We start from the raw sequence: 24108 nt of genomic DNA on the forward strand, positions 1-24108 counted from the left end.
TCCCACAATATAGGATTACACAGGAGGAAAATTGAAGCCATGGTCTTGTTTTGATTTGCTATTTTTTTAAAAAAAAACTTTTCATTGAATTTTTTCCACTTCTTGGAAGTTTGGGTATTTTATTTTATTTTTTTTTAATTCCTCATGGTCTTTCCTGATTTCTTCTTCTTCTTCTTCTTCTTCTTCTTCTTCTTCTTCTTCTTCTTCTTCTTCTTCTTCTTCTTCTTCTTCTTCTTCTTCTTCCTCCTCTTCTTCCTCTTCTTCCTCTTCTTCCTCTTCTTCTTCTGTCTTTTTATTTATTCTTCATGGCTTTCACATCACGCATCTCGATTCCATTCATCTCCCTGTCCCCTTCATATCTGCCGTCTGCCCTTACAACCTCCCCACTACTGCCCCAAATGAAATTCCTGGTTCCTTCTTAAGCTTTATCTTTTTAGCTGACACACAACAGTTGTACATTTGTGTAGGGCACAGCATGCTGCTGCTGGGCACATGTATGCTGTGTGATGATGATTAGCCAATCAGAATTTCCAGCATCATGGGCATTTATTATTTCTTTGTGTTGGGAGCACCCAGTCCTCTCTTCTAACATTTAAAAATATACAATGAAATAGTATTAATCAGAGCTGCCAGCTGTGGTTAGAATACTGGAGCTTACTCTGCCCACCAAACTGCAGTTTGGCATGTGTTAATGTTCCCCCTTCCTCCATCTTCTCTAACTTCTCTAATATGAGCTTTTCCACTTCTTTATATCCGTGCTTGCCTTTGTGAGCCTGTCCTCAGTGGTTTCACATAAGACCTTCTAGGGCTGCATTCTTTTCTGAATTTTCCCTTTGATGAGCTAGAACAGTGTATCACAGAATGCTAGAGTTGAAGAGGACCCTGTAGGTGGCCTAGTTCAACCTTCCCACTTCCAGCAGGGTAGGTCTCCAAAGACTTTTTCTTTAATTTTTCACTGTTTATTAGGCTAACCCTAGGAAGTAACCAAAGTATTCAAATAAACCATGAATATAAAAATTTGAATGATATCTTTTTTATTAAATCGAAAGGTCCAATATTTTGCTTACTAAACATCAGATTTTGATTCTTGATTAGCTGAGGACATCAAATGTTAACATTAGCGCCCCCTAGCTCCTCACGAGAAGAACAGAAAACCCAGAACCCCCTCTGTTTTCCTCTCTGTTTTTAACATGGTGTTGCACTCCTTAGAGGCGCTCATTTTCATTCTGACCAAGACAGGGCGGAAAGGGCTGCTGTGGCTCTCTAAGCATGTGCAGGTCATCCATGCCCTTCTGGGTGAGAGGAGGGCTCTAGAGAAGAAGACCCCATTGCTGCTGCTGGGGGAGAGGACCACTGAGAAGAGTTCTGAGTTCTGGGAGGGCCCAGTAACAGAAAGGAAGAAGAGTTACAATGGTTACAGTGAGAGCCGTTGACCTGTTACTCATTGGTAAATGTTTCGAGAGCAAAGCCTTACCGACTGGGAGTACAAGGAGGACCTGAGCGAAGGCGCAGGCTGGGCTGAGTATTAAATGAAAGGGGTAGTTTGCTAAGAGAACAGTGTGGCACCATCCACAGCAGCATTAAGGCAAGCAGAAAAGCCTGTTGTTGAAGAGGAATGGGGAGTCTAAGGGGCCAGTGGCCCTGGAAAGCAGGTACATGGGATGACACAGAGTGTAGCTGTTAGCCTGGGCAGACCCTCCAAGTGCCAGTGTAGGGTATTATGGAGCTTGTCCACAAGACAGCTGGAAGTATGGGGGTTTCTGACTGGAAAGCAAAGTCAACGCCTTGCTTTCTCTTTCCTGTAATTTAAGCATAAAACTTGTAGTATGTCTTTTTTTTTTTTTTGCTTAAAATGTATTTCTTTTTTTTTCTAATTGTTTCTATTAAGCTATATATTTTCTCTGCTCCCATCCCTTCCTCTCCCCTCTCCGTCTACTCTCTTCCATGGGTCTCATGCTCCCAATTTATGCAGGATATCTTGTCATTTTCTACTTCCCATGTACATTAGATCCACATATGTCTCTCTTAGGGTCCTCTTGGTTGTCTAGGTTCTCTGGGATTGTGAATTATAGGCTGTTTTTCCCCTTTATGTCTAAAAGCCACTTATTAGTGAGTGCATATGATATTTATCTTTCTGAGTCTGGGTTACCTCACTCAATATGATGTTTTCTAGATCAATCCATTTGCTCACTAATTTCAGGATGTCATTAATTTTTTTCTGCTGTGTAGTGCTCCATTGTGTAAATGTACCACATTTTCCATGTCCATTCTTTGGTTAAGGTACATTTTAGGTTGTTTCCAGGTTCTGGCTATTACAAATAATACTGCTATGAACATAGGTGAGCAAATGTCCTTGTAGTATGATTGAGCATCCTTTGAATATATATACAAACGTGGTATTGCTGGGTCTTGAGGTACATTGTTTAATAATTTTCTGAGAAATTGTCATACTGATATCCAAAGCTTCTGTACTAGTTTGCATTCCACCAGCAATGCAGAAGTGTTCCCTTTATCCCACAACCTCTCCAGCATAAGTTGTCATCAGTGTTTTTGATCTTGGCCATTCTTACAGGTGTAAGATGGAATCTCAGAGTTGTTTTGATTTGCATTTCTCTGATGGCTAAGAATGTTGAACAGTTCCTTAAGTGTCTTTCAGCCATTTTAGATTCCTCTGTTGAGAGTTCTCTGTTTAGGTTTGTACCCCATTTTTATTTGTTTATTTGTTCTTTTGATGACCAATTTCTTGAGTTCTTTGTATATTTTGGAGATCAGCCCTCTGTCCAATGTGGGGTTGGTGAAGATCTTTTCCCATTCTATAGGCTGTCGTTTTGTCTTGTTGACCATGTCCTTTGCTTTACAGAAGCTTCTCAGTTTCAGGAGGTCCCACTTATTAAATTGTTTGCTTCAGTGTCTGTGCTACGCTACTGGGAATATATTTAGGAAGTGGTCTCCTGTGCCAGTGTGTTCAAGTGTACTTCCCACTTTCTCTTCTCTGAGGTTCATAGTGGTTGGTTTTATGTTGAGGTCTTTAATCCATTTGGACTTGAGTTTTGTGCATTCCAATAGATACAGATCTATTTTCATTTTTCTACATGTTGATATCCAGTTATGCCAGCGCCATTTGTTGAAGATGCTTTCATTTTTTTCATTTTATTTATTATTATTAATATTATTATTATTTTCCTTGTTGTCAGAAATCGGGTGTTCAAAGGTGCGTGGATTGATATCTGAATCTTTGATTCAGTTCCATTGGTCCTTCTGTTTGTTTTTGTGCCAATACCAGGCTGTTTTCAGTACTGGAGCTCTGTAGTAGCATTTGAAGTCAGGGATTGTGATTCCTGCAGAAGTTCCATTGTTGTACAGAATTGCTTAGCCTATCCTAGGTTTTTTGTTTTTCCATATAAAGTTGAGTATTGTTCTTTCAAGGTCTATGAAGAATTTTGCTGGGATTTTGGTGGGCATTGCATTGAATCTGTAGATTGCTTTTGGTAAGACTGCTATTTTTACTATGTTAATTCTACCTAAACAAGAGCATGAGAGATCTTTTCATTTTCTGGGTGTAGGGCCCTGGTCTCCCTTATTCCTGTGGTGCATTCATGAGGACAGTTTATGATCAACTACTAAGCTTCCTGTGTGTTTCTGTGCTATGCCTGCCCCGCCTGGTGGTTAGCTGCAGGGCATTCACTCCATTGATAATATGGTAATTTCCCACCTGCCTGGGCGGAGATCCTTGTGCTGCAGTCAGGTAGATAAAAACTCCCCCAATGCTGAATAAAGTGGCATTTGGCTGATCTCCTTCCGAATGACCCTGGTCTCTCTGTGTCTTCTTTTCAATCTCCAGGCCCTTGCCCGACTCGCGTTCGGTACAGAGGCGCGCGAACTGTACCGAGGGTGTAACACCAAATCGGGTGTTACATCTGGGGTCTTCTTCAATTTCTTTCTTCAAAGATTTAAAGTTCTTGTCACACAAATCTTCCACTTGTTTGGTTAATATTACTCCAAGAAGATATTTTATGGTATTTGTGGCTATTGTGAAGGATGATGTTTCTCTGATTTCTTTCTAAACCCGTTTATCTTCTGTGTAAAGGAGGGCTACTGATTTTGTTAAATTTAATCTTGTATCTTGTTACATTAATGAAGGTGTTTATGAGTTGTAAAAGTTCCTTGGTAGAATTTTTGGGGTCACATATGTAAACTATCATATGATCAGCAAATAGTGAGAGTTTGACTTCTTTTCTGATTTGTAACCCTTGATCTCCCTTTGTTGTCTTATTGCTCACACTAGAACCTCAAGTACTTTATTGAATAGATATGGAGAGAGTGGACAACTTTGTCTTGTTCCTGATTTCAGTGGGATCACTTTGAGTTTCTCTCCATTTAGTTTGATGTTGGCTGTTGCTTGCTGTATATTGCCTTTACTATGTTTAGGTATGTTCTTTGTATCCCTGCTCTCTCCAAGACCTTTATCATGAAGGGGTGTTGTATTTTGTCAAAGGCTTTTTGAGCACCTAATGAGATGATCATGTGTTTATTTTTTTTCAGTTTCTTTGTATGGTGGATTACATTGGCAGATTTTCATATGTTGAACAATCCCTGCATCTCTGGGATGAAGCCAACTTGATCATGGTGGATGATTTTTCTGGTATGTTCTTGGATTTGGTTTGCCAGTATTTTACTGAGCATTTTTGCATCAGTGTTCCTGAGTGAGATTGGTCTGTAATTCTCTTTCTTATTAATGTCTTTGTGTGGTTTGGGTATCAGGGAAATTCTAGCCTCATAAAAAGAGTTTGGCCATATTCCTTCTGTTTCTATTGTGTGGAACAATTTGCAAAGTATTGGTATTAGTTCTTTGAAAATCTTTTAGAGTTGTGAGCTGAACCATCTGGCCCTGGATATCTTTTTTTTTTTTTTGGTTGGGAGACTTTTGATGACTGTTTCTATTTCGTTAGCTTTATTTAGTTTGCTTATCTGGTCTTGATTTAATTTTGGTAACTGATATTTATCCAGAAAGTTGTCCATTTCCTTTAAGTTTTACAATTTTGTGGAGTACAGGCTTTCAAAATATGACATAATGATTCTCTGGATTTCCTCAGTGTCTGTTGTTATGTCCCCCTTTTCATTTATGATTTTATTAATTTAAATATTATCTCTCTGCCTATGGATAAAAAGCTTTGTTTATTTTTGTTGATTTTCTTGAAGAACCAACTCTTTGTATCATTGATTCCTTGTATTGTTTTCTTTCTTTTAATTTTGTTAATTTCAGCTCTCAATTTGATTATTTCCTACCATCTAGTCCTCCTGGGTAAGTTTTTTTTTTGTTGTTGTTGTTCTAGAGTTTTCAGGTGTTCTGTTAACTCACTAGTGTGGGATCTTTCCAGCTTTATAGAAGTTAGCTTGATTCAGGAAATAACCAGGCTAGCTAAAATAAAAAACAATTATATTTTTATTTATTATAAGGTGAAAACTCACAAAACAGGAATGAGAAGTCCAAGCCATTTTTCTCTGGGTCCCAGAAATCCACACCCTATCTTGGTACCACCTCTTAAAAATAACTGGTAGGCAAAGATTCCCCATACCCCTCTTTTGTCTAAATAAGAGTGATCCAAACCCAATACAAAACTATATACAATAAGAACAGGTAGCAAGTATAAAATAACAACCAACAGAAACAATATTAAGCAAGGAACACACGATAAATGTTTTAATAGACATTTTATTCTAAAGAGTCTAAGTCTTTATTACATCGGAAATAGGCTTGGCTAAACCATAAGAGGATGGTAACTATGACTATCTCCAACAACCCCACTAAAGTCCCGAGAAGGGAGACAATATTACTTGAGTCAGCAGGAAGTGCAATCAAGCAGTTTCCGAAGCAAGTAGTATAAGACAGAGACAACTGGCTACCTGAGCAATCACCCAAATTCTCATTTGCAATGTTGAAGCAACCAACTTTGGCTAAGGCCTACATAACTAACTGGCAGACCATTTTTAGAGGCAGGAAATTTTTCAGAATGTCTTACCCTGTCTTGGCAAGATTTGACAGTCCTTTTCCTTGGGTCCTGCTTATCCAGTCTGGATACCATGTACTTTGTCAGTGGTTAAGGCATGGGCAGTTCCTTCCCCAAAGGCCAATTGTGCCAAAAAGAAAATGAACTCTGAGTGGAGTGCCTTTGGTATTCAATATTCTCTTGGGAATATATTGGTGCTGCCAGGGGCAATCATGTCTCATGTCAACAGAACCCTAAGTTATTCAAATGCCATATTCTACAGAGCCTTGAAGTGGTTGAAGATTACCTATCTAAGCAGAATACAATCTCTATGTATCTAAAAAAACCTAATTAATCTGACTATATGTATAACAATCATGAAAAACTATTGACCTATAAAATTTAATACCTGTATAACTTAAAGACTAAAACTTTATGTCAGAATATTAAATAATCTGTAAACAAATGTGCAACAAATGAGGACAATGACTTCAAAATGTGAACAATGTATAAGTATTTTGATCAGAGGTAAGAATAATATATAATGCAATATGAAAATATAGCCTAAAAGTTGTATCAATATACAAAATTCCTAAACAGAGATAGAAACATGCATGTATACAATCTGGCAGAATAACTTTGCATAGCTGTACAAATATTGTAAACAGAAATAACAAATATAATTTGATCTTGTATCAATATACAAAAACTATACCCATGTAAATTATCCATAAATAATAGCTCACACTCTATTACCCACTATTATTTGTAGTGTGAATAAGTTCACACTAAATTATCTAATATCCCCTTCGATTTTTCTGTTTTGTTTTTTTTTTTTGAGTCTACATAGTTTCCACCCCAACCCTCTACCTTATACAAGTAATAATCAACAACCCCTAAATGGTGTTCCCAACCCTGAGGATAAACTTTGTTGGGAGAGGGGATGTTGTCTTCTAGAATTGCTTCCAGCTATCATGGAGATGATATTCTTTTTATGGGATCCTGTAAAAGTAAAGTGATGGTTAAGTTTCAAGATTACTGTCTAGTACTTCCAAAGCAGCTGTGGTCCATTTTCTAGGACTGCTAAAATTAACTGAATCCAATCTTGTGGCATTGCCTTGTTGCTTGAAATCTACATTTTGACCATTTCCCTAACAAAGGATGAATGTATTCCATAAAACACAATTGCTTGTTTAATTTTCTTTAAATCAGTCATATATATGGGTTTTCATGTATATTCTTTGACTACCTTAGGGTATTTGGTGCCAGATGCTTTTTTTGATGAGATCACCAGAAAGACAGATAACTTATCCCAGAGTTTGGTACATACTGATGAGGCTGTATTTTGTCTTTGTACCTTTTGTCCCTGGCCATCAAATTCAATAAATTTCTCAATATTTTTAAATCTTTTTACCAATGCCTTTTGTAAAGTCTGGATCTCCTGTCCAGTGTACTGTTCTAATACCCTTATTGAGGATTCCAAGGTGTGAAGTCACCACAGTAAATATAATGTCTCATCCTTGAACATAATTTTTATAGCATGCATATTACCTTCCTGGAGAGACATTCTATCAGTCAATCTATCATAACAGTTTGACAGAGTCTGGTTAATAATTTAACAGTAGTAATTCTCTCAGACAATGTCTCAGCACCTTCTGTCATAGACTTGGTTTTGTCAAATTGGTTGTATCCTTCTCCAGAGTGCTGAATTTTACTTTTATTTGGTCATTATCAGTCTGTAAAGACTTTATCATTTCTAAAAGTGCCTCATTCTTGGCCCTATTATCAAACCATGTTTTTAAGGAGAAAATATGAAAGACAAAGCTAATTCCCAAAATCAAACAGAGGGATTTAGGAGGGAAATCATATAAACTTTGCATAATATCATACATGGTATAAGTTAAAAAAGCTATTGGATTCTTAGATTGTCAAATTGTCTATCATCTTGCCCTTTTAAATTATAAATCTTACCTGTAGTTGAGTTTGAGCTGAAGTAGGTGCAATAACTGTTACCTGCCAGTAGGTGTCATGGCATACGTGTAGCCACATGGCCAGCTTGAATCTGATTTTAGTGTTAAATACTGAAAGATAAATATATACTCAAATTAAAAACAATTATTTAGTATAAATCACAGACTGTGAGCTCTGCAGAAGTCCCTGACTGGTCAGCATGAGCACAAAGAGAGTTGCTTAACAGAGACACCTGGGGAAACCCACATCCCACCTGAGTTTATGTGAGTTCTGGAAAAACTAGACCCAGAAGCCAGTCACAGTCACAGGTGGCCAAGGTGCTCTGAGATGTTTAATGTGAAAATATGAAGGACTGCAGCTAGTGGCTACTCAGGGCCGCTTTGTGGGAATTCTATACCCAAATGAATGGCATGGAGCCTGATGGTGGCTGGCTAGGACTGCTGAAGACCTGAGCCCCACGTTGGGTGCCAACTGTAGAAGTTAGCTCAATTCAGGAAATAACCAGGCTAGCTAAAAGATTAAACAATTTTATTTTTATTTATTATAAGAGGAAAAGTTATGAAACAGGAACAATCTGTTCTTTCGTCGTTCACCTACTAACCATTCCCATGAACATCCATCGGCCACCGACAGTATTCTAGGAGCAACTGTAGTTGGTGCTTGTGTAGTGAACAAATAAAGTCAAGCTGGATCTTCATACTTACAGAGTTTATAATCTAGTTGGGTAGATAAACAAAAAATAGTAAACATCAAACCAGCTACTACAAAACTGCCACCTATAATAAAGAAAAAAAAGATGTAGTTAGAAAGAAGACCCCACCGTGAGAGAGCCAGAGAAGATCACGGAAGGCACTACTGAAACTCGCCGTTCTTCACACCTTGAAGCCATGAACATGGACCATACATCCCCTTTCCTTTGTGGTTAGCGAAAGCCTGTGATGGCTTCTCACCAGTGTTGGTGTCTGAGCGGGGCACTTCCCTAATAAAAACTCGATAATATTTAGCATGATTTTGGCAGCCAGTGATAGACAGCCTAGCAGTTGATTGAAAGGCTAGGGAGTTGACAGTCGTGTTATGGGGTGATTAGTGAAACAAACTTTTGTTATGAAATGGGACCAAAGATTACATAATCAAGGAGAATGTGGCTTTGGGGGGGAAAAGAGAAGAACACAGCATTGCTCGTGTGTCTGTATTGGCTGCTATCAGTTAGGTTCTGGCAAAGCAACACAAGCTCAAAGGATAATTTGCAAACAAACCAGAAAGTATCAGCGCTATTTTAGAAATTGGAGCTTTGAAAAATACAAATCCTCACAGGTTTTATGGACTCCAAACATGAAGACAAAGATTAACACATCATTGAAAGACAAAGTCTATTAAATTAACTGTGGATAAGATCAAATTAAAAGTGTGGCCTCTAGACGTATTGTTAACATCTCTTGATAAGCAAGGCACTTCAAGACGGATAGTATCAAAGTATTCTACTGGATAAATACTCAGGAAAAAGATAAAATTAGGTGTGACTTTTCCACAGAAGATTATAGACCCAAGTAGGTTCGCATTACCGATAATGGCAGTGGGGGTTAACGAGAGTGATTTAGGTCCAGAAAGCAGCTTTCCAAAACCAAATGCAAACATTGGCAATCATATTTGACTGGAATCAAAGAGATAAGATGCTTATTAACTTCAGAAGGGATTAAAGTTGAGAAATCATAAGCTCAAGTCAACATTTGTTGATTTAACGTTAGGCAAATAACATATTGGACCAAGAAAATTGCTTAATTTCCCAGGAATGCAGTATGTAGCCAGGAAGATCTTCAAGAAAGTAGAAGACACAGACTCAAGAAAGGCTTGTACATTCAAGAATCAGTTCAAAAATGCACAGGCCAGTCTGTGCTTAACACCCAGATTCCATTTTCTCCTGTTAGGATGGAGTGGTTGCTGTGGAAGTCATGGTTCTACTCACTGTACACTTTTTGAAACCAGATTAATCTATTATTATCAGTTTACAGATATGTCAACCAATAGGAACCACATGAAGATGTGACATATTGTCAGGGTGACCATACTCTTATCTGAAGACCCTGGGCTGTGAGCACCACACTGTGACCAGTGTGGATATTGTCTAGGGAAGGAAATGAGTGAAATAGAAACCAGAAACTGGAACAAACCACACGATCACTTCTTTTCTTCTGCCAATGAGAGAGAACTACATGTCCTTGTCCTCTTGCAGTAACCTGGACGACAGGCTGTGCTGAAGGATTCCATGGCTACTGGGAGACGATCTAGAATGCTTCCTGCCAATGCAATCATATCCCAGTTAATTGTTGCTGGAGACTGTGGACTTCCAGACCCTGGATTTCCTGTGACCCCTGCCTTGCTGGAGTAAGCAACTTGTTTTCCTATGCTTGCAGCTGCTCTTGCAGCTCTCTGAGCATGAGACCCTCTGGAGTTCATGATGTCTGGGGAGTGGTTTCTGGTGTGCTTGCAGCTGAGAGTTAGGGTGTGGCCATTAGTCAAGGGAAGGCACTATATAAGCTGTCCTGGAACGTAATAAAGGAGGCATTCGGGGCATTCTTAGTGTTACCCATGTCTCTGTGTGTGTTTGTTTCAATCTCCAGCCCCTTGCTTTTTTTTTTTTTTTTTTTTTTTTGGTTTTTCGAGACAGGGTTTCTCTGTAGCTTTGGAGCCTGTCCTGGAACTCCCTTGGTAGACCAGGCTGGCTCCGAACTCACAGAGATCCGCCTGTCTCTGCCTCCCAAGTGCTGGGATTACAGGAGTGCGCCACCACCATCTGGCTTCCAGCCCCTTTCTTGACTCACAAACTGTACCTGTATCATAGCACATGTTACCTAGAGCAGGCATTGCACTACAAATCATCAAGATGGCTGTGTTAAGGGGTGCCTTAGTACAAGGTACTTGAATCACACCTGTGAGGCTGTTTCTGGTGAAGATTGGCAAGTAGGTAAGTGAATTGAATTGGGAAGATCTGTCCTAAGCATTGGCAGCTGCATCCAATAGGCTGGTATTGTGAGGAGCGGCAGAGGGGCTGCATCCTGTCACCCGGCTAGCTTTACACCCAAAATAATTACACGGAAACTGTATTCTTTTAAACACTGCTTGGCCCATTAGTTCTAGCTTCTTATTGGCTAATTCTCACATCTTGCTTTAACCCATATTTAATAATCTATGTAGCCCCACAAAGTGTGGCTTACCAGGGAAGATCTTAACCTGCATCTGTCTGGAGTGGAAGAATCATGGTGACTGTCTGACTCGGCTTCTTTCTCCCAGCATTCTGTTCTGTTTACTCTGCCTACCTAATTTTCTGTCCTGTTAAAGGGCCAAGGCAATTTCTTTATTTAACCAATGGAATCAACACAAAACAAAAGACTCCCACATCAGGCTGGGAGCCTGGTAAAAAGTCCCAGAAGAGGGAACCTAGCCAGTTTGCCCCGTCAATGCTCCCTGGGGCAGTGTACTGTTGCTGCTGTTGTAATCTGTGTAGGGTAAAACGTCCAGCAAAGTTTTCCAAAATTCACCAATCCCTGAGCCTGAAAATCCACCAATCCCTGGACTTTAAATCCCACCAATCTCTGGGCTTGGCTTGCAGTCTTACCCGTCCCTATCCTGGAAATCTCCACCGTGAAAATGTTTCCCCTAAGAAACCCTATATAAGTTTGTCTCCTGCTCAGTTCCCTGCTGCTTCTCTCTGAGCAGAGGCAGCCACCCTCTTGTGTCTGTCCCAATAAATCTTGTGTGAGATTTGCTGTGTAGTGTGTTTCTGTGGTAGTCCTTGCTCCTGACTGTCAGAATACCATTTCTGCTGGAGTCTTATTCCAGAGGGACTTTGTATTGCAGGAAGGATGTGTGAAGTCAGCGAAGAATAGAGTCTAACCATTGGTTGTCTTTTAAACTGGTGGGCCTAACTAGCTCAGTCTGTCTTTATTTATACAGGTTCTAATGCATTCAGACATGAGCAGGTTCAAACTCTTTCTCTTTAATCATTTTTCAAGAATCATTAGCATTTATTCATTTTAGTGTCTCTTCTTTTTTGCTCACTTCCTTGACATCATTGACCTTTATCCCATATCATTATAATGCAAGGCAAATGTTTGAATGCAACTAGGTACATCTTATTCATACTGTGGCCTAGCTGCCAGCAAACATGTGGTTACAAAGTAAGAAATTTAAGCCCTGTGATTAGTTCCTAACAATATGAAATCAGCTGATGCCTAGTATATCATTTTCAGGTGTATACCAGTTTCTAAATAAACGTTTATGTGGACTACAGTTATATTCTATTCTTTAAAGTTCTCAAAATAGTAATGATTAATATCTAACTCTTTTTTATTGGTTTTTATTGAGCTCTACATTTTTTTCAGCTCCCCTCCCTGCCTATCCCTCCCTCCCCCTTTCAGCTCTCCCCCAAAGTCCCCATGCTCCCATTTCACTAAGGAGATCTTGTCTTTTTCTACTTCCCATGTAGATTAGATCTATGTAAGTCTCTCTTAGTGTCCTCATTGTTGTCTAAGTTCTTTGGGGCTGTGATTTGTAGGTTGGTTTTCTTTGCTTTATGTTTAAAAACCACTTATGAGTGAGTACATGTGATAATTGACTTTCTGTGTCTGGGTTACCTCACTCAAAATAATGTTTTCTAGCTCCATCTATTTGCCTGAGAAATTCAAGATGTTGTTATTTGTTTCTGCTGTGTAGTACTCCATTGTGTAAATGTCCCACATTTTCCTTATCCATTCTTCAGTTGAGGGGCATTTAGGTTGTTTCCAGGTTCTGGCTATGACAAACAATGCTGATAAGAACATAGTTGAGCACATGTCCTTGTGGCACAATTGAGCATCCTTTGGATATTTACCCAAAAGTGGTATTACTGGGTCTTGGGGAAGGTTGTTTCCCAATTTTCTGAGAAATCACCACACTGACATCTAAAAAGGCTGTATCAGCTTGCATTTCCACCAGCAATGCAGAAGTGTTCCCTTTTCCCCACAACCTCTCCAGCATAAGTTGTCATCAGTGTTTTTGATCTTGGCCATTCTTACAGGTGTAAGATGGAATCTCAGAGTTGTTTTGATATGCATTTCTCTGATGACTAAGGATGCTGAACATTTCCTTAAATGTCTTTCAGCCATTTTAGATTTCTCTGTTGAGAGTTCTCTGTTTAGGTTTGTACTCCATTTTTTTAATAGGATTATTTGTTCTTTTGATGACCATTTTCTTGAGTTTTTTGTATATTTTGGAGATCAGACCTCTGTCTGATGTGGGGTTAGTGAAAATCTTTTCCAATGCTATAGGCTGTCACTTTGTCCTGTTGACCATGTCCTTTGCTTTACAGAGGCTTTTCAGTTTCAGGAGGTCCCATTTATTAATTGTTTTTCTCAGTGTCTATGCTGCTGGGGGTTGTATTTAGGAAGTGGTCTCCTGTGCCAATGTGTTCAAGTGTACTTCCCACTTTCTCTTCTCTGAGGTTCATTGTGGCTGGTTTTATGTTAAGGTCTTTGATCCATTTGGACATGAGTTTTGGGCATGGTGATAGATATGGATCTATTTTCATTTTTCTATGTGTTGATATCCCATTATATCAGCACCATATGTTAAAATTGCTTTTTTTCATTTGATATTTTTTTGCTTCTTTGTCAAAAACCAGGTGTTCAAAGATGTATGGATTAATATCCAGGTCTTCTATTTGGTTCCATTGGTCTTCCTCCTGTCTGCTCTTATGCCACTACCAGGCTGTTTTCACTACTGTAGCTCTGTACTATAGTTTGAAGTCAGGGATTGTGATGCCTCCAGAAGTTCTTTTATTGTACAGGATTGTTTGGGCTATCCTGAGTTTTTTGCTTTTCCATATGAAGTTGAGTACCGTTCTTTCAAGATCTGTGAAGAATTTTGCTGGGATTTTGATGGGCATTGCAGTGAATCTGTAGATTGCTTTTGGTAAGATTGCCATTTTTACTATTTTGATTCTGCCTAACCAAGAGCATGGAAGATCTTTTCACTTTCTGGTGTCTTCTTCAATTTCTTTCTTCAAAGATTTAAAGTTCTTATCATACAAGTCTTCCACTTGTTTGGTTAGAGTTACTCTGAGATATTTTACGCTATTTGTGGCTATTGTGAAGGGTATTGTTTCTCTGATTTCTTCCCCAGCCTTTTTTATCATCTGCGTACAGAAGGGCTACTGATTTTTTTGAGTTAATCTTGTATCCTCCTACATTGCTGAAAATACCTAACTCTTTAATTGTTGGGCAATTATTCCTGGCAATTTATACATGTTCTTTTCTTATAAGGGAACTAGAAGTTTTAGATTCCTTTATTGAAATTTTGACATTGGAAAAATATCTGAGTTTTCATGTCCTGGTGCCAGAGAAATTTCTGACCTTTCATGTCCTATATCATTTCCTTATCTATTCCTATAAGTTTTTAATTTTATCTTTTAAGAAACCATTTTCCAAGTACTTAAGTTTTTGGAGTATATACATCTCCGTTTGGAATTGAATAAGCAATAATTATTAACCCTGGTAAGCTCCTCTTGCTTACTCCTGATGCCTGCAAAGGCAGCCAAGAGTGACCAGAAAGACCAGTTTCTGTAACAGATCAGAGAAATTTCATTTTTCTATAAAAGCTTTTGTTCCCTATAAACTCAGGCACAATCACGAATAGCAAAGCAAAACTAAGAGTCACCATAAGAATAAGCACAGTAAAAAGTAGAGAGGCCTAAAGCCCGTGAGCTCCCTAGGATCAGCTCAGGGGTCTGCAGTATTGTTTCCACAGGTCCTTGCCAAATAGATGGGACTCTCCAAAGGGCCTTGCCATCTAAGGAGCTCCATTTGCAGAACTTTTAAATGCCTTTCCCAGGGATGACAACATGGCTTCCTCCACTTTCCCCTTAGAGACTGACCACTTACATAGGGGAAAACTTCTCTCCTCAGAGCTATAACACTTCCATTGAGGAGGCCTTTCCCCTCAGAGCTGCAACACTTGTATTAGGGCAAGCTTTCGCTTCATAGTGTACCAGTACCTGCGGACACCAGATTTTACCTAATTCAGTTTGGACACAGGCTTATACAACAGTTCCTTGGAGGTGGGTACTCTTAGGCTTTTGGCTCCAGACTGAGCTGCATTTTTGATCTCTCTTTCAGACTTCTCCAACTGAGTAACACCTGGTTTCCCTGCCTAGCCACTCTACAGCGGGCCATTGTGGCATCAATCAGCCTCTGAGCCTGAAAGCCAATCTAATAGGCTTATATTCATACTATTATTGAATTGGTTAATGAAGTAATTAATTTAGTTGGAGGAGGGGCTGACAATTAATTGCAGCAAAAATATATTTGAAACCAAGTCCCCAACTAAACAACAACCCCTACTATTGGTTACATTCTGTGGATGTCCTTAGGGTTTCTACTGTGTGATAAAGCAGCATGAGCAAAAACAGCTCAGGAAGGGAAAGGTTTATTCTCCCTACAATTCTCAGGTTATACTCTTTCACTGACAGAAGTCAGACCAGGAGCTTAAGGCAGGAGCCTAGAGGCAGGAACTGAGTCAGAGCCCATGGAGGGTGCTGCTCGCTCTTTTGCTCCCATGGTTTGCTCACCTTTATGGATTTGTATACAAGCAATCTGATGGAGGCACTTGCTCAGTTATGGTTTCTTTTCCCAGTTAACCCTTGCTTGTGTCAAACTGAAGAAAACAAACAAAGAAAACCAGGATATTGGGAAAACCTTGATCAATTTAGAGCATGGGGAAGCAATAGAAATGCTAAATTTCAAGGTTGTATGGAAGTCATCAGGGACCACAAAGTTGAAGTTTTAGAAATGAGAAATAGATGCACGAAGCCACAAAGATTGGGTGTTTTGATAGGGGAGAGTCTTCTGGCTTTTGTTAATTTCATTGGTTAAATAAAAAGACTGCCTTGGCCCTTTAAGACTCTCCCCCATCAGTGTTGTTGTTGTTACACTGTATAGCCTAACCTTTCCCACACAGAAGAACTCCTTTTGAGGATCTGACACTTGAGGTATGGGAAAAAGCAATAGAGAGAAAATTCCAGACAGAAGAAGGTTTATTCCCAAAGTTATCAAGGCAGAAAGGGGTTCACTGTGTTGCTTTTGATGCCTTAGAAGAAGAAAGAGTGAACCCCAGAGGGTCGGATGATAGAGAGATGCTGGACAAACCATACACAACTAAAGACAGAAAGATGGAAAACATTCAGAATAGGCAATGGAGAAAGAAAATAAACAAATGCTTGTCAAGAGGCCCTGAGAATGTGGATAAGTTCGAGCGAGGCGAGAAATGGGAATGACTGTCCAATGCCATTGAATTCTTTTATGTGATGAAAATGCTTTATGTCGATGGTGGTGATGAAATGTTCAATTTGGGGAACATAGTAAATTGTGGGCATATACACTTTAAGTAGATGAATTATACCTCCATCTCAATAATCTTCAGATATATTCCATATTTTTTCATACATATTAAATGAACCCAAGCTCATTAATATGGATAAAGACATTCTCTTTAACATTAGGGGTTTCATAGCAAATATATCAGAAATCATCTTTGGGAATGTCCTGGGCTCTCTCTTGAGGCTAGTGGACTGCAGTGAGAAGCAGCTTCCTGCAAGACAAATGCAAACAGCTTTCAGATTCATAGTCTGTGGTTTCCTTTATGTTTCTGTTGTTTTCTTTACCCGGAAATGTTGGTGGTTTGAAACTCATTCCTGATATTACTCATGAGAGTTGAGAAACAAAATACACAAAGAAAGTCAGACACACCATCATTGGTTTTGTGGTGTGTGAACACAAGAAGACAAGAATCTTCTGTTTGTTTATGAGAAGACTGTTCAGATCACAGATTTTCCACAATCCTTTTAAATAATGCTATTTTATGTGAGTCTACTTTTACTCTTAATTTAATTTCTGAGCAGTAGTCTCTAGAATACTGCTGGGTCTAGAGGACTGGATTACACTCAAAAGACCCAGAACACTCACAGAGCCAGAGGTGTTCTGGGAGAAAGTTCTGGCAGAACCAGAACCCTCCCCTCCCCCAAAGCTGTAGAACTTTGTGAGTCTAGCATGATCCCAGTCATGCCTGGGAGATCGTGATGTGTGAATATAGAGGAAGCAAATCTGGTGAGTAGAAGTGGGGGCCGAAGTGGGGGCAGGGTGGGAATGGTGTTTAGAGACTGACCCAACACTGTGTTGTTATAACTCAGGCTGTTTCTGAGCAGAAGTTCAAGTGAATGTTCTGGTCTATGAAGCCCTGAACCTGCCCTTCCACCTGCACCTTTGTTCTCAAAATGTGCCACCTTGGTTCTCACCTTTAACATTCAGTCCATTGTTCTGGTCTTCTTTACAGCCAAGCTCAATTGCATTCAATGAGCATATATTAATGGTTATCTCCTCACAGGACTTTCAGAACACTTCCGGTCATCCTATTTTTTTTCTCCCTCCATATAATCGTTAGAACCACATTTCGATTTTGTGTTCTATCTAACAGTATCAACCACTTCCCATAGGAACCCAGCATAGCCTGCACGCTTATTAATCATTTTAATGAATGACTGGCAAACAAATTAATGTGTTAGTAAGTTAATTTAGTTGGCGAAAGAAGCAGGCAGATTTATGTGGAAAAGAAAAACTGGAATTGGATCCTTGAATGACAAGAGTCAGAGAACAGCAAGTTGCTTGTCGCCTCCATTAAAACTGCATAAACAAAAGAATGAGAACAGATGATAGAGCGTAGAGTTGAGGTAGGAGAGGGGATATTCTGGGTGGCTTCGAGCTTTGGTGGAGGATAAATCATTATAGAGAGGTAGGAAATCTCAGGTTTGGCCATCAATAGATAGTATCCAGGAAAAGAATGACCCTTCTCTGCATGAGAAATATGGTTGGGTGGGGGATCTTGTCTGATTTCAGGTGTGTTGGGTTTGCCTTGGTTAGTACTTGGATGGTGGAAATGTAAGAATAAGCTTCAGTCAGAGACTGGAAAACTGTGGTTCTTAGGTTTCAATTAAGGAAAACTTGAATAAAGAACAAAGATTGTGAACCCAGCCAGGTTTTTTTCTTGATGGAGTATGGAAAATGTGAATGAGAACAAAACATGATTGGGATAAAGATGAAGACCCATCTAGCAATGAGAAGAAAGTTAGCCAAGATTCATGGGAAGAAGACAGAGGACCAGAGAGACAAGAATCACCGTTGACTTGATCACCCTCAAACATTCAGAGTCGCCAGCTCTAGTGAGGCTTCTTCTTATAGCACCCTTGAGTTTCAGTGCTATGTTAGAGTCGCTGGTGGTAGTGGGTATGTATAGTTAGGAAGGCAAGTAAACTAAGGAAAGAATGTTTCCTGACCCATTTCAAAAATTTCCTTTAGTATAATCTATTAATACTTATCAAATGAAGCAAAGCCAACCTAGTATGGGCACCAAGAGCAGTCGGGTTTTTGTGAGTTTTCCGCTCAGACTCTCTGTGGATGCCCTCCTTGTGGTCAGCTAAGTAGCACATGAGTTATTTAGGGTAATGCATGGTTATCAACACCCCTTGGTCTATAACTGAGCACACACAGAGAGCTTTAAATAATATGCAATGGCGGTAATTGCTGGTTGCTCTTAGAGATGTAATGTAAGATGTAACCTGTCAGACTGATGGCTCTTTCAGCCATATGCCCAAATGCAGTTTTCTCATATGCTGGTCAACTTATCACAGTAATCATGAACCGGCCACTTCTCCCCCTCTTTGAAGATGCTGAGTTTTAGAGAGCAGTAACACAGAGACCGAGCACCCAAGTTCAATGTGGTGTTCTTTTTAGTATCCTTCAGTTCATTTTAGAGCTGTGAAATAGAAGGGTCAGTGCCACAGTCTTGATTATAGTTATTTTCAGAAGAACTGTCATGTGAAGAGTGAAGACGGGACATGCTAGATGTGGGGGGTTTCACCTAACTCCTGGTTAGTCTTTACTTTAACTAGAGTTCTGTTTTGGTTTTCATTGTTGCTGTTGTTTGTTTTTGTGATGCCCTAGTTGCTCTGGAACTCCAGATATAGTCTAGTTTGGCTTTGAATTTACAGAGATCCACCTGCCTCTATAGACCAGGCTGGCTTTGAACTCACAGAGATCTACCTGCCTCTGCCTCCCCAGTGCTGTATTAGCACCACCAACTCCAGTCTCTCAGTGTTTTTTGAGTAGCCATACACCCTTCCCTGTGCTGATGGTCTGTGGTCATGAAGCAATCATTTGACATCCCTGGAGGTACAGATACTGTTGTGGCATACCTGTAAAAGATATCCATTATACTAAAGAGTTAATTAACAGTACATTCAGCCTTTGGGGATGTTGGAAAGAGAAAGTGGGTGGGGGTGGGGGGGTCAGCAAAAACTAACCGAGCACCCTCATACTGGAGGGGGAGCATCATACAAAAGAATTAGAACTTGACTTCATTTGCAGTTTTTCTATCGTTTGTCTCTGCTTCCTGTAAATGGCATGACTTTTGCAATCGGGTGTTAGCTTAGGAATTAGGATTGCAACAATAGGAGGGAATTCAACAGCTTTCTTATTTTGATCAGCTGGCTACATTGTAAGAAGTCATGTAGGTTTGGAGCAAACAGAGTTGCTCTGGTAGAGTTCCAGAACTGATGGAACAGTGTGACCAGGGCCTTCTGCTCTGTCCTTTGCACCTTGGATCCTGGAAGACTGGCTAGAGGCCGAGAGATAAATAAATAAAGGACAGGCAAGAGACAGCCATGGGATGCAGCTGAGATCAGGTGGGGGTCTCCCCAAACCTTAGCTTGTATATTAGAGTGAGGGGTTAGACAGGAAAGTCACCTCTGTAGGCCAGCATTCCCAGCCTGTAAACTTCCAGGAGAAAGCTGCAGTTGCTAGTCTTGCACTCTTGGATCAACTGTTTATAAACACGCACACTCAGACTGCGAAGGAAAGCCTTGCCAATACTCTTGACCCTGACCCGTATGGGTAATGGCTTTGCCAATTTACCATAGATCGATTGGTGTAGGAGTCCATGTCAACATACAGTCATTCACATCTCTCACCCAGGGCTTCCTCTGCCCCCTTCAGTCTTTGGATGTGGAGTGGGGTCCTGGGAAGTCAAGGATCTGGGGGCGTATTCATGGACCCATGTCAGAGCTACTTTGGTTGAAAAGGAAAGTGAAACCCGGAGAGAGCTGAGAAGCCCTCTTCCCTTTTTAAAGTTGCTTCAAAGCAGAGTGTAAAGTCCCAGACCCGGTTCACTCAACCCTCCGGAGTCACAGAGCAGAACTGAAGCTTCTGGACCCAGCGGGGTGCCCAGGGTGAACAGAATCCATGGAGAAGATCAAGGCAGTGCTGGAACTGCTGCAGAGCAAGCACCGCAGCACCCTGGGCTATGGCTTGGTGACCCTGTTGACGGTGGGTGGGGAGAAGATCTTCTCCCAGGTGGTGTTCCAGTGTCCGTGCAACGCTACCTGGAACCTGCCCTATGGCCTGGTGTTCCTGCTGGTGCCAGCGCTTGCACTCTTTCTCTTGGGCTATGCGCTGAACACGAGCACCTGGCGCCTGCTCACAGGCTGCTGCTCCCGGAGCACGAGTTTCAGCTCCGGGTCGCACAGCGCACTGACATGCTTGCAGACCAACCTGGCCGCCGCACTCGCGGCCCTTACCTGGTTGGCGGTGGGGCTGCTAGGGGGCTCCTTCTACGAGTGTGCTGTCAGCGGTAGCGCGCGCATGGCGAAGTATCTGTGCGGAAACCTCAACAGCAGCTGTGCTATCAAACTACCGCAGGTTCCCTGCAACCAACAGGAGGCGGAGATGCAGGACATCCTGAATCAGCTCAAGGCTCAGTCTCAGGTCAGACTCTGGGCGCGGTGGGGACCCGTAAAGAGGAGAGGAAGAAGTTAGTAGATTTTTCTGTAAACCAGCAACAGTGAATATTTAAATAGCAGGGAGAAGGCTTTCATCCAGGAGCCAGCGCTGTAGGAGCCAGAATAGCGCACCTGGACTGGTACCTTCTGCATCGTTCTTTAGTGTTCTCTCCCACTGTGCAGCAAATACTCAGGCCAGGTGAAGTTGCACAATGCAGGAGAAACTAGAAGCATTTTTACAGTAGAACCCGTCTTGCCAGGCCCAAACCCACCATCCACACTACCCACGGACCTAGGAAGGCCTGGGGCTCTTTAGAATGGGTACTCCTTTCCCTGGATCAGCAGAAACCCCGTGTTTTCAGTTCTAGGAGAGTGACGTGTCATCTCCTCTTGGGCACTTGACATGACTTGGACTCTAGTTGACTTTTCAAGACAGTAGTTGTATTGATGTACTGGGGGGGGGGGCGCGGATTGTTACTAACACTCGTTATTCTAAAGAGCTTAAGACACGACTTGGGAGCTAGTGACTAGTTTAGACTTTATCCCAGGCTTTTTAATTTTTCTAATGTCAAAGGTGACTAAGTTGCCATCCTGTTGTGTTTTCTGTAGGTGATAGGCTGGATTCTAATAGCAGCCATCATCATTGTACTTCTTGTTGTGACGTCTATCATCCGATGCTGTTCTCCAATTAGTTATCTGCACCTAAAATTCTGGGAAATATATTCTCAGAAGGAGGAGCAGATTCTTCTAAGTCAAGCTACAGAGCACGCGACCCAGTTGGCAGACGAGAATGTTAAGTGTTTTTTTGAATGCAGGAATCCGAAGGATTGCTACACCCCAAGCAGTAAAGCCTGGAAGGAAATCTCGGCGCTGTACACTTTTAATCCCAAGAAGCAGTTCTACAGCCTGCTGCACAAGTATGTTAATAGAAAGGAGATGGAGATGAGTGACCGTCTCTGCTCTATGGAAGGAGATACAGTGGTCCCTGCCCTTAGCTTTGTAGATGCCTCTGGCATGGCCAACACTGAAGGGATGTGATCTTACAAATGAGCAGGAAAAAAATTATTTTGAATTGTTGCTTCATATAAAAAAATACACATTCGTATGTTATATGACTGCTTGCTTTCTTCCAAATTGTGAGACTTTTAGATCTGAAATTGTGACATATGTTTAGCCTTTTTTCTTTTAATGTTTGTTTAAAAAAACTGAAGGAAAATAATTTACTCAAAATGACAATCTAGGTTAAAGTGTTATATCTTTATTCTAGGTTTGTGTCAAATAAGAACCATCAGTGAAGGAACAATTGATCACATCTTTCTGTTACATTTTCTGACATTAATCTCAAGGTTGGGATTTTGTTGTTGTTTGCAAAGACAAAGTATTAGTATTCTAACATGCGTGACATTATAGCTTGCCTTGTACTATAGTGGAGGGCACACTTTCTAGTCAGGCTTACTTCAAATACTATGAAATTTATGACTCGGATATGGTTTCTGTATGAAAATTAATCATGAAAAGAAAAACTGTAGGCCGTGATATTTTTTGCTTTTAAGGTCAAAGACTGGGTGTGGTAGCACACACCTTTGACCCTATAATCAGGAGGCAGAAGCAAGCAGGTTTCTGGATTCGAGGCCACCCCAAATTCCAGATCTCAAACAAAACAAAATAAAACAAACAAAAAAGATTTGCCAGTCTGTGCTGTGTTTTTAATGTCAAAGGAAATTTTCAAAAACTATCCACAATGACGAATTTAAATTGCACACACCTCAGAAGCTGAGGGCTGAAGCGATCACTCAGTGCCTAAGAGCTTTTGAAGCTCTTGTAGGGGACCCAGCTTCAGTCCCCAGCACCTATATATTGGTTCATAACCACCTGTAACTTCAGTTCTAGGGTTCTGATGCCACCTTCTGACCTCTTTAGACCTTGTACCACTGTGGTGTACATACATGCATGCAGGCAAAGACCAATACATATAAAACAAAAATAAAACTTTTTACAAGGAGAGACAGGATAGTATTATGATCCCTCCCCCTGCACATCTAGTCATCATACATTTTCAAAAGAGTAGGGAAGCAAGATAAAAGCCATGTCATAAAGACCTGGTCCCCACTCGACCTAAGAATCATAAGGCATCCCTCTGTTCCCAGGAGAGGTAAATTGCTTCACCATTCGAGAGGAGGGTCTCTCCTTGTCCCAGTCCCTTCTCCTTTAGATCTGACACCGTGGTTGGACTCTGACCTGATGCCGGTCACTTAACAGCTGCCTGTCTTTATAAAAGAAAGGGGGATCTGTCAGGAGCCAATTTCCTCCTAAAATCATTGCAGGAACCGTCACCCTGGGGAGTCTGCAGAAAACCCCACACCCTTAATTGTGTTAGGAATGGTTCTATTGACAGAGCCTACCCCACACCCAAATTGGCTGTTAATGAGAGCTATCTGTTAGTGGAACCCACCCCACATTCCAAACTATCTAGGGAGCTAGGTGTGTCAACTTCCTGGCCTACAGTGACCTGACCGAGGGTAACCTCCTGCCTACATGACCAACGAGGACCATGTGACCAACGTAAACCATGCGGCAAGAGCCCAGGCCCCTGTGCCCATCCCCCAACTCCTTACCATATATCAGCTGTAGCCCATCTGTAATAAATGGAGGCTCTGACAAACTTAGCATGGCCTTCTTCCTCTTTCCTAGCTCATATCTTCCAGGTAGTGCCTCTCCGGGACCCTGGAATAACTGATTGCAGGGTGGGTTACAACCCCTAGACTGAGTAACCCCCCAAAAGGCAATCGACAAAAATACAACCATGATCTGGTTTAGAGCAGGGGAGTTATGGTTTTGGGAGAACCTGTGATAAGCTGGAGTGTAAAGTAGCAGGTGAGCAGGGATGTGCAGTCAGGTGGCAGTGTGTGAAAGGCTGAGGTGGGAGGGACTTAGCACTGCCGAGGTCATAAAGACACCTGGGAAATCAAGGAGGGGACAAATTGTGCAGGATCTTAGAACTAAGATTTGGTTTACAGCCTATTAGCGTATATTTATATGTGTGTGTGTGTGTATGTGCACGTGTGTGCACATGCGTGCATTTGTGTGTGTGTGCATTGTGTGTGTGCATGTGTTTGTGTGTGCGCACGTGTGCATGCTTGCGTACATTTGTGTGTATGCATACGTGTTTGTGTGTATGCATGTGTTTGTATGTGTGTGTGCATGTGCTTGTGTGTGTTCACACATGTACCAAAGTAAAGGTGGTGGAGCCAAATCCAGTTGTCTCCCAAGTGGAAACTGAGAGGATTGAACTTG

At 41.0% G+C, this 24108-nt stretch overlaps 1 protein-coding gene and 1 long non-coding RNA gene across 4 annotated transcripts; one reads left to right on the top strand and one right to left on the bottom strand.

The window, feature by feature from the left end:
• Positions 1-6619: 6619 nt before the first annotated feature.
• LOC142833832 (uncharacterized) lies at positions 6620-20698 on the bottom strand. 2 transcript variants are annotated; one of them, XR_012907452.1, is made up of 4 exons: positions 20614-20698; positions 8663-8734; positions 7959-8068; positions 6620-6989 (listed from the first exon to the last, which is right to left on the bottom strand). It is a non-coding gene; the product is annotated as an uncharacterized LOC142833832 (long non-coding RNA). The 2 variants fall into 2 exon arrangements; XR_012907451.1 differs by lacking the exon at positions 20614-20698 and having other exon boundaries at positions 8663-12334.
• On the top strand, positions 19995-22497 carry Calhm6 (calcium homeostasis modulator family member 6). Of its 2 annotated transcripts, XM_075945649.1 has the most exons (3): positions 19997-20362; positions 20735-20800; positions 21424-22497. In XM_075945649.1, the coding sequence occupies exons 1-3, from the start codon at positions 20279-20281 to the stop codon at positions 21850-21852; spliced, it is 579 nt and encodes a 192-aa protein (XP_075801764.1). In that variant the 5' UTR covers positions 19997-20278; the 3' UTR covers positions 21853-22497. The 2 variants fall into 2 exon arrangements, with proteins under 2 accessions (XP_075801757.1, XP_075801764.1); XM_075945642.1 differs by having other exon boundaries at positions 19995-20800.
• The last annotated feature ends 1611 nt before the right edge of the window (positions 22498-24108 follow it).

Source organism: Microtus pennsylvanicus, chromosome 1 (genome assembly GCF_037038515.1).
Source record: "Microtus pennsylvanicus isolate mMicPen1 chromosome 1, mMicPen1.hap1, whole genome shotgun sequence".
Taxonomy (NCBI): Eukaryota; Metazoa; Chordata; class Mammalia; order Rodentia; family Cricetidae; genus Microtus; species Microtus pennsylvanicus.

Bases quoted from the DNA above. Each gene is read 5' to 3' on its own strand.
- Calhm6 (XM_075945642.1), top strand. From the start codon at position 20,279: ATGGAGAAGATCAAGGCAGTGCTGGAACTGCTGCAGAGCAAGCACCGC. The intron at 20,801-21,423 runs GTCAGACTCTGG...TGTTTTCTGTAG, and splicing joins AGCTCAAGGCTCAGTCTCAG to GTGATAGGCTGGATTCTAAT.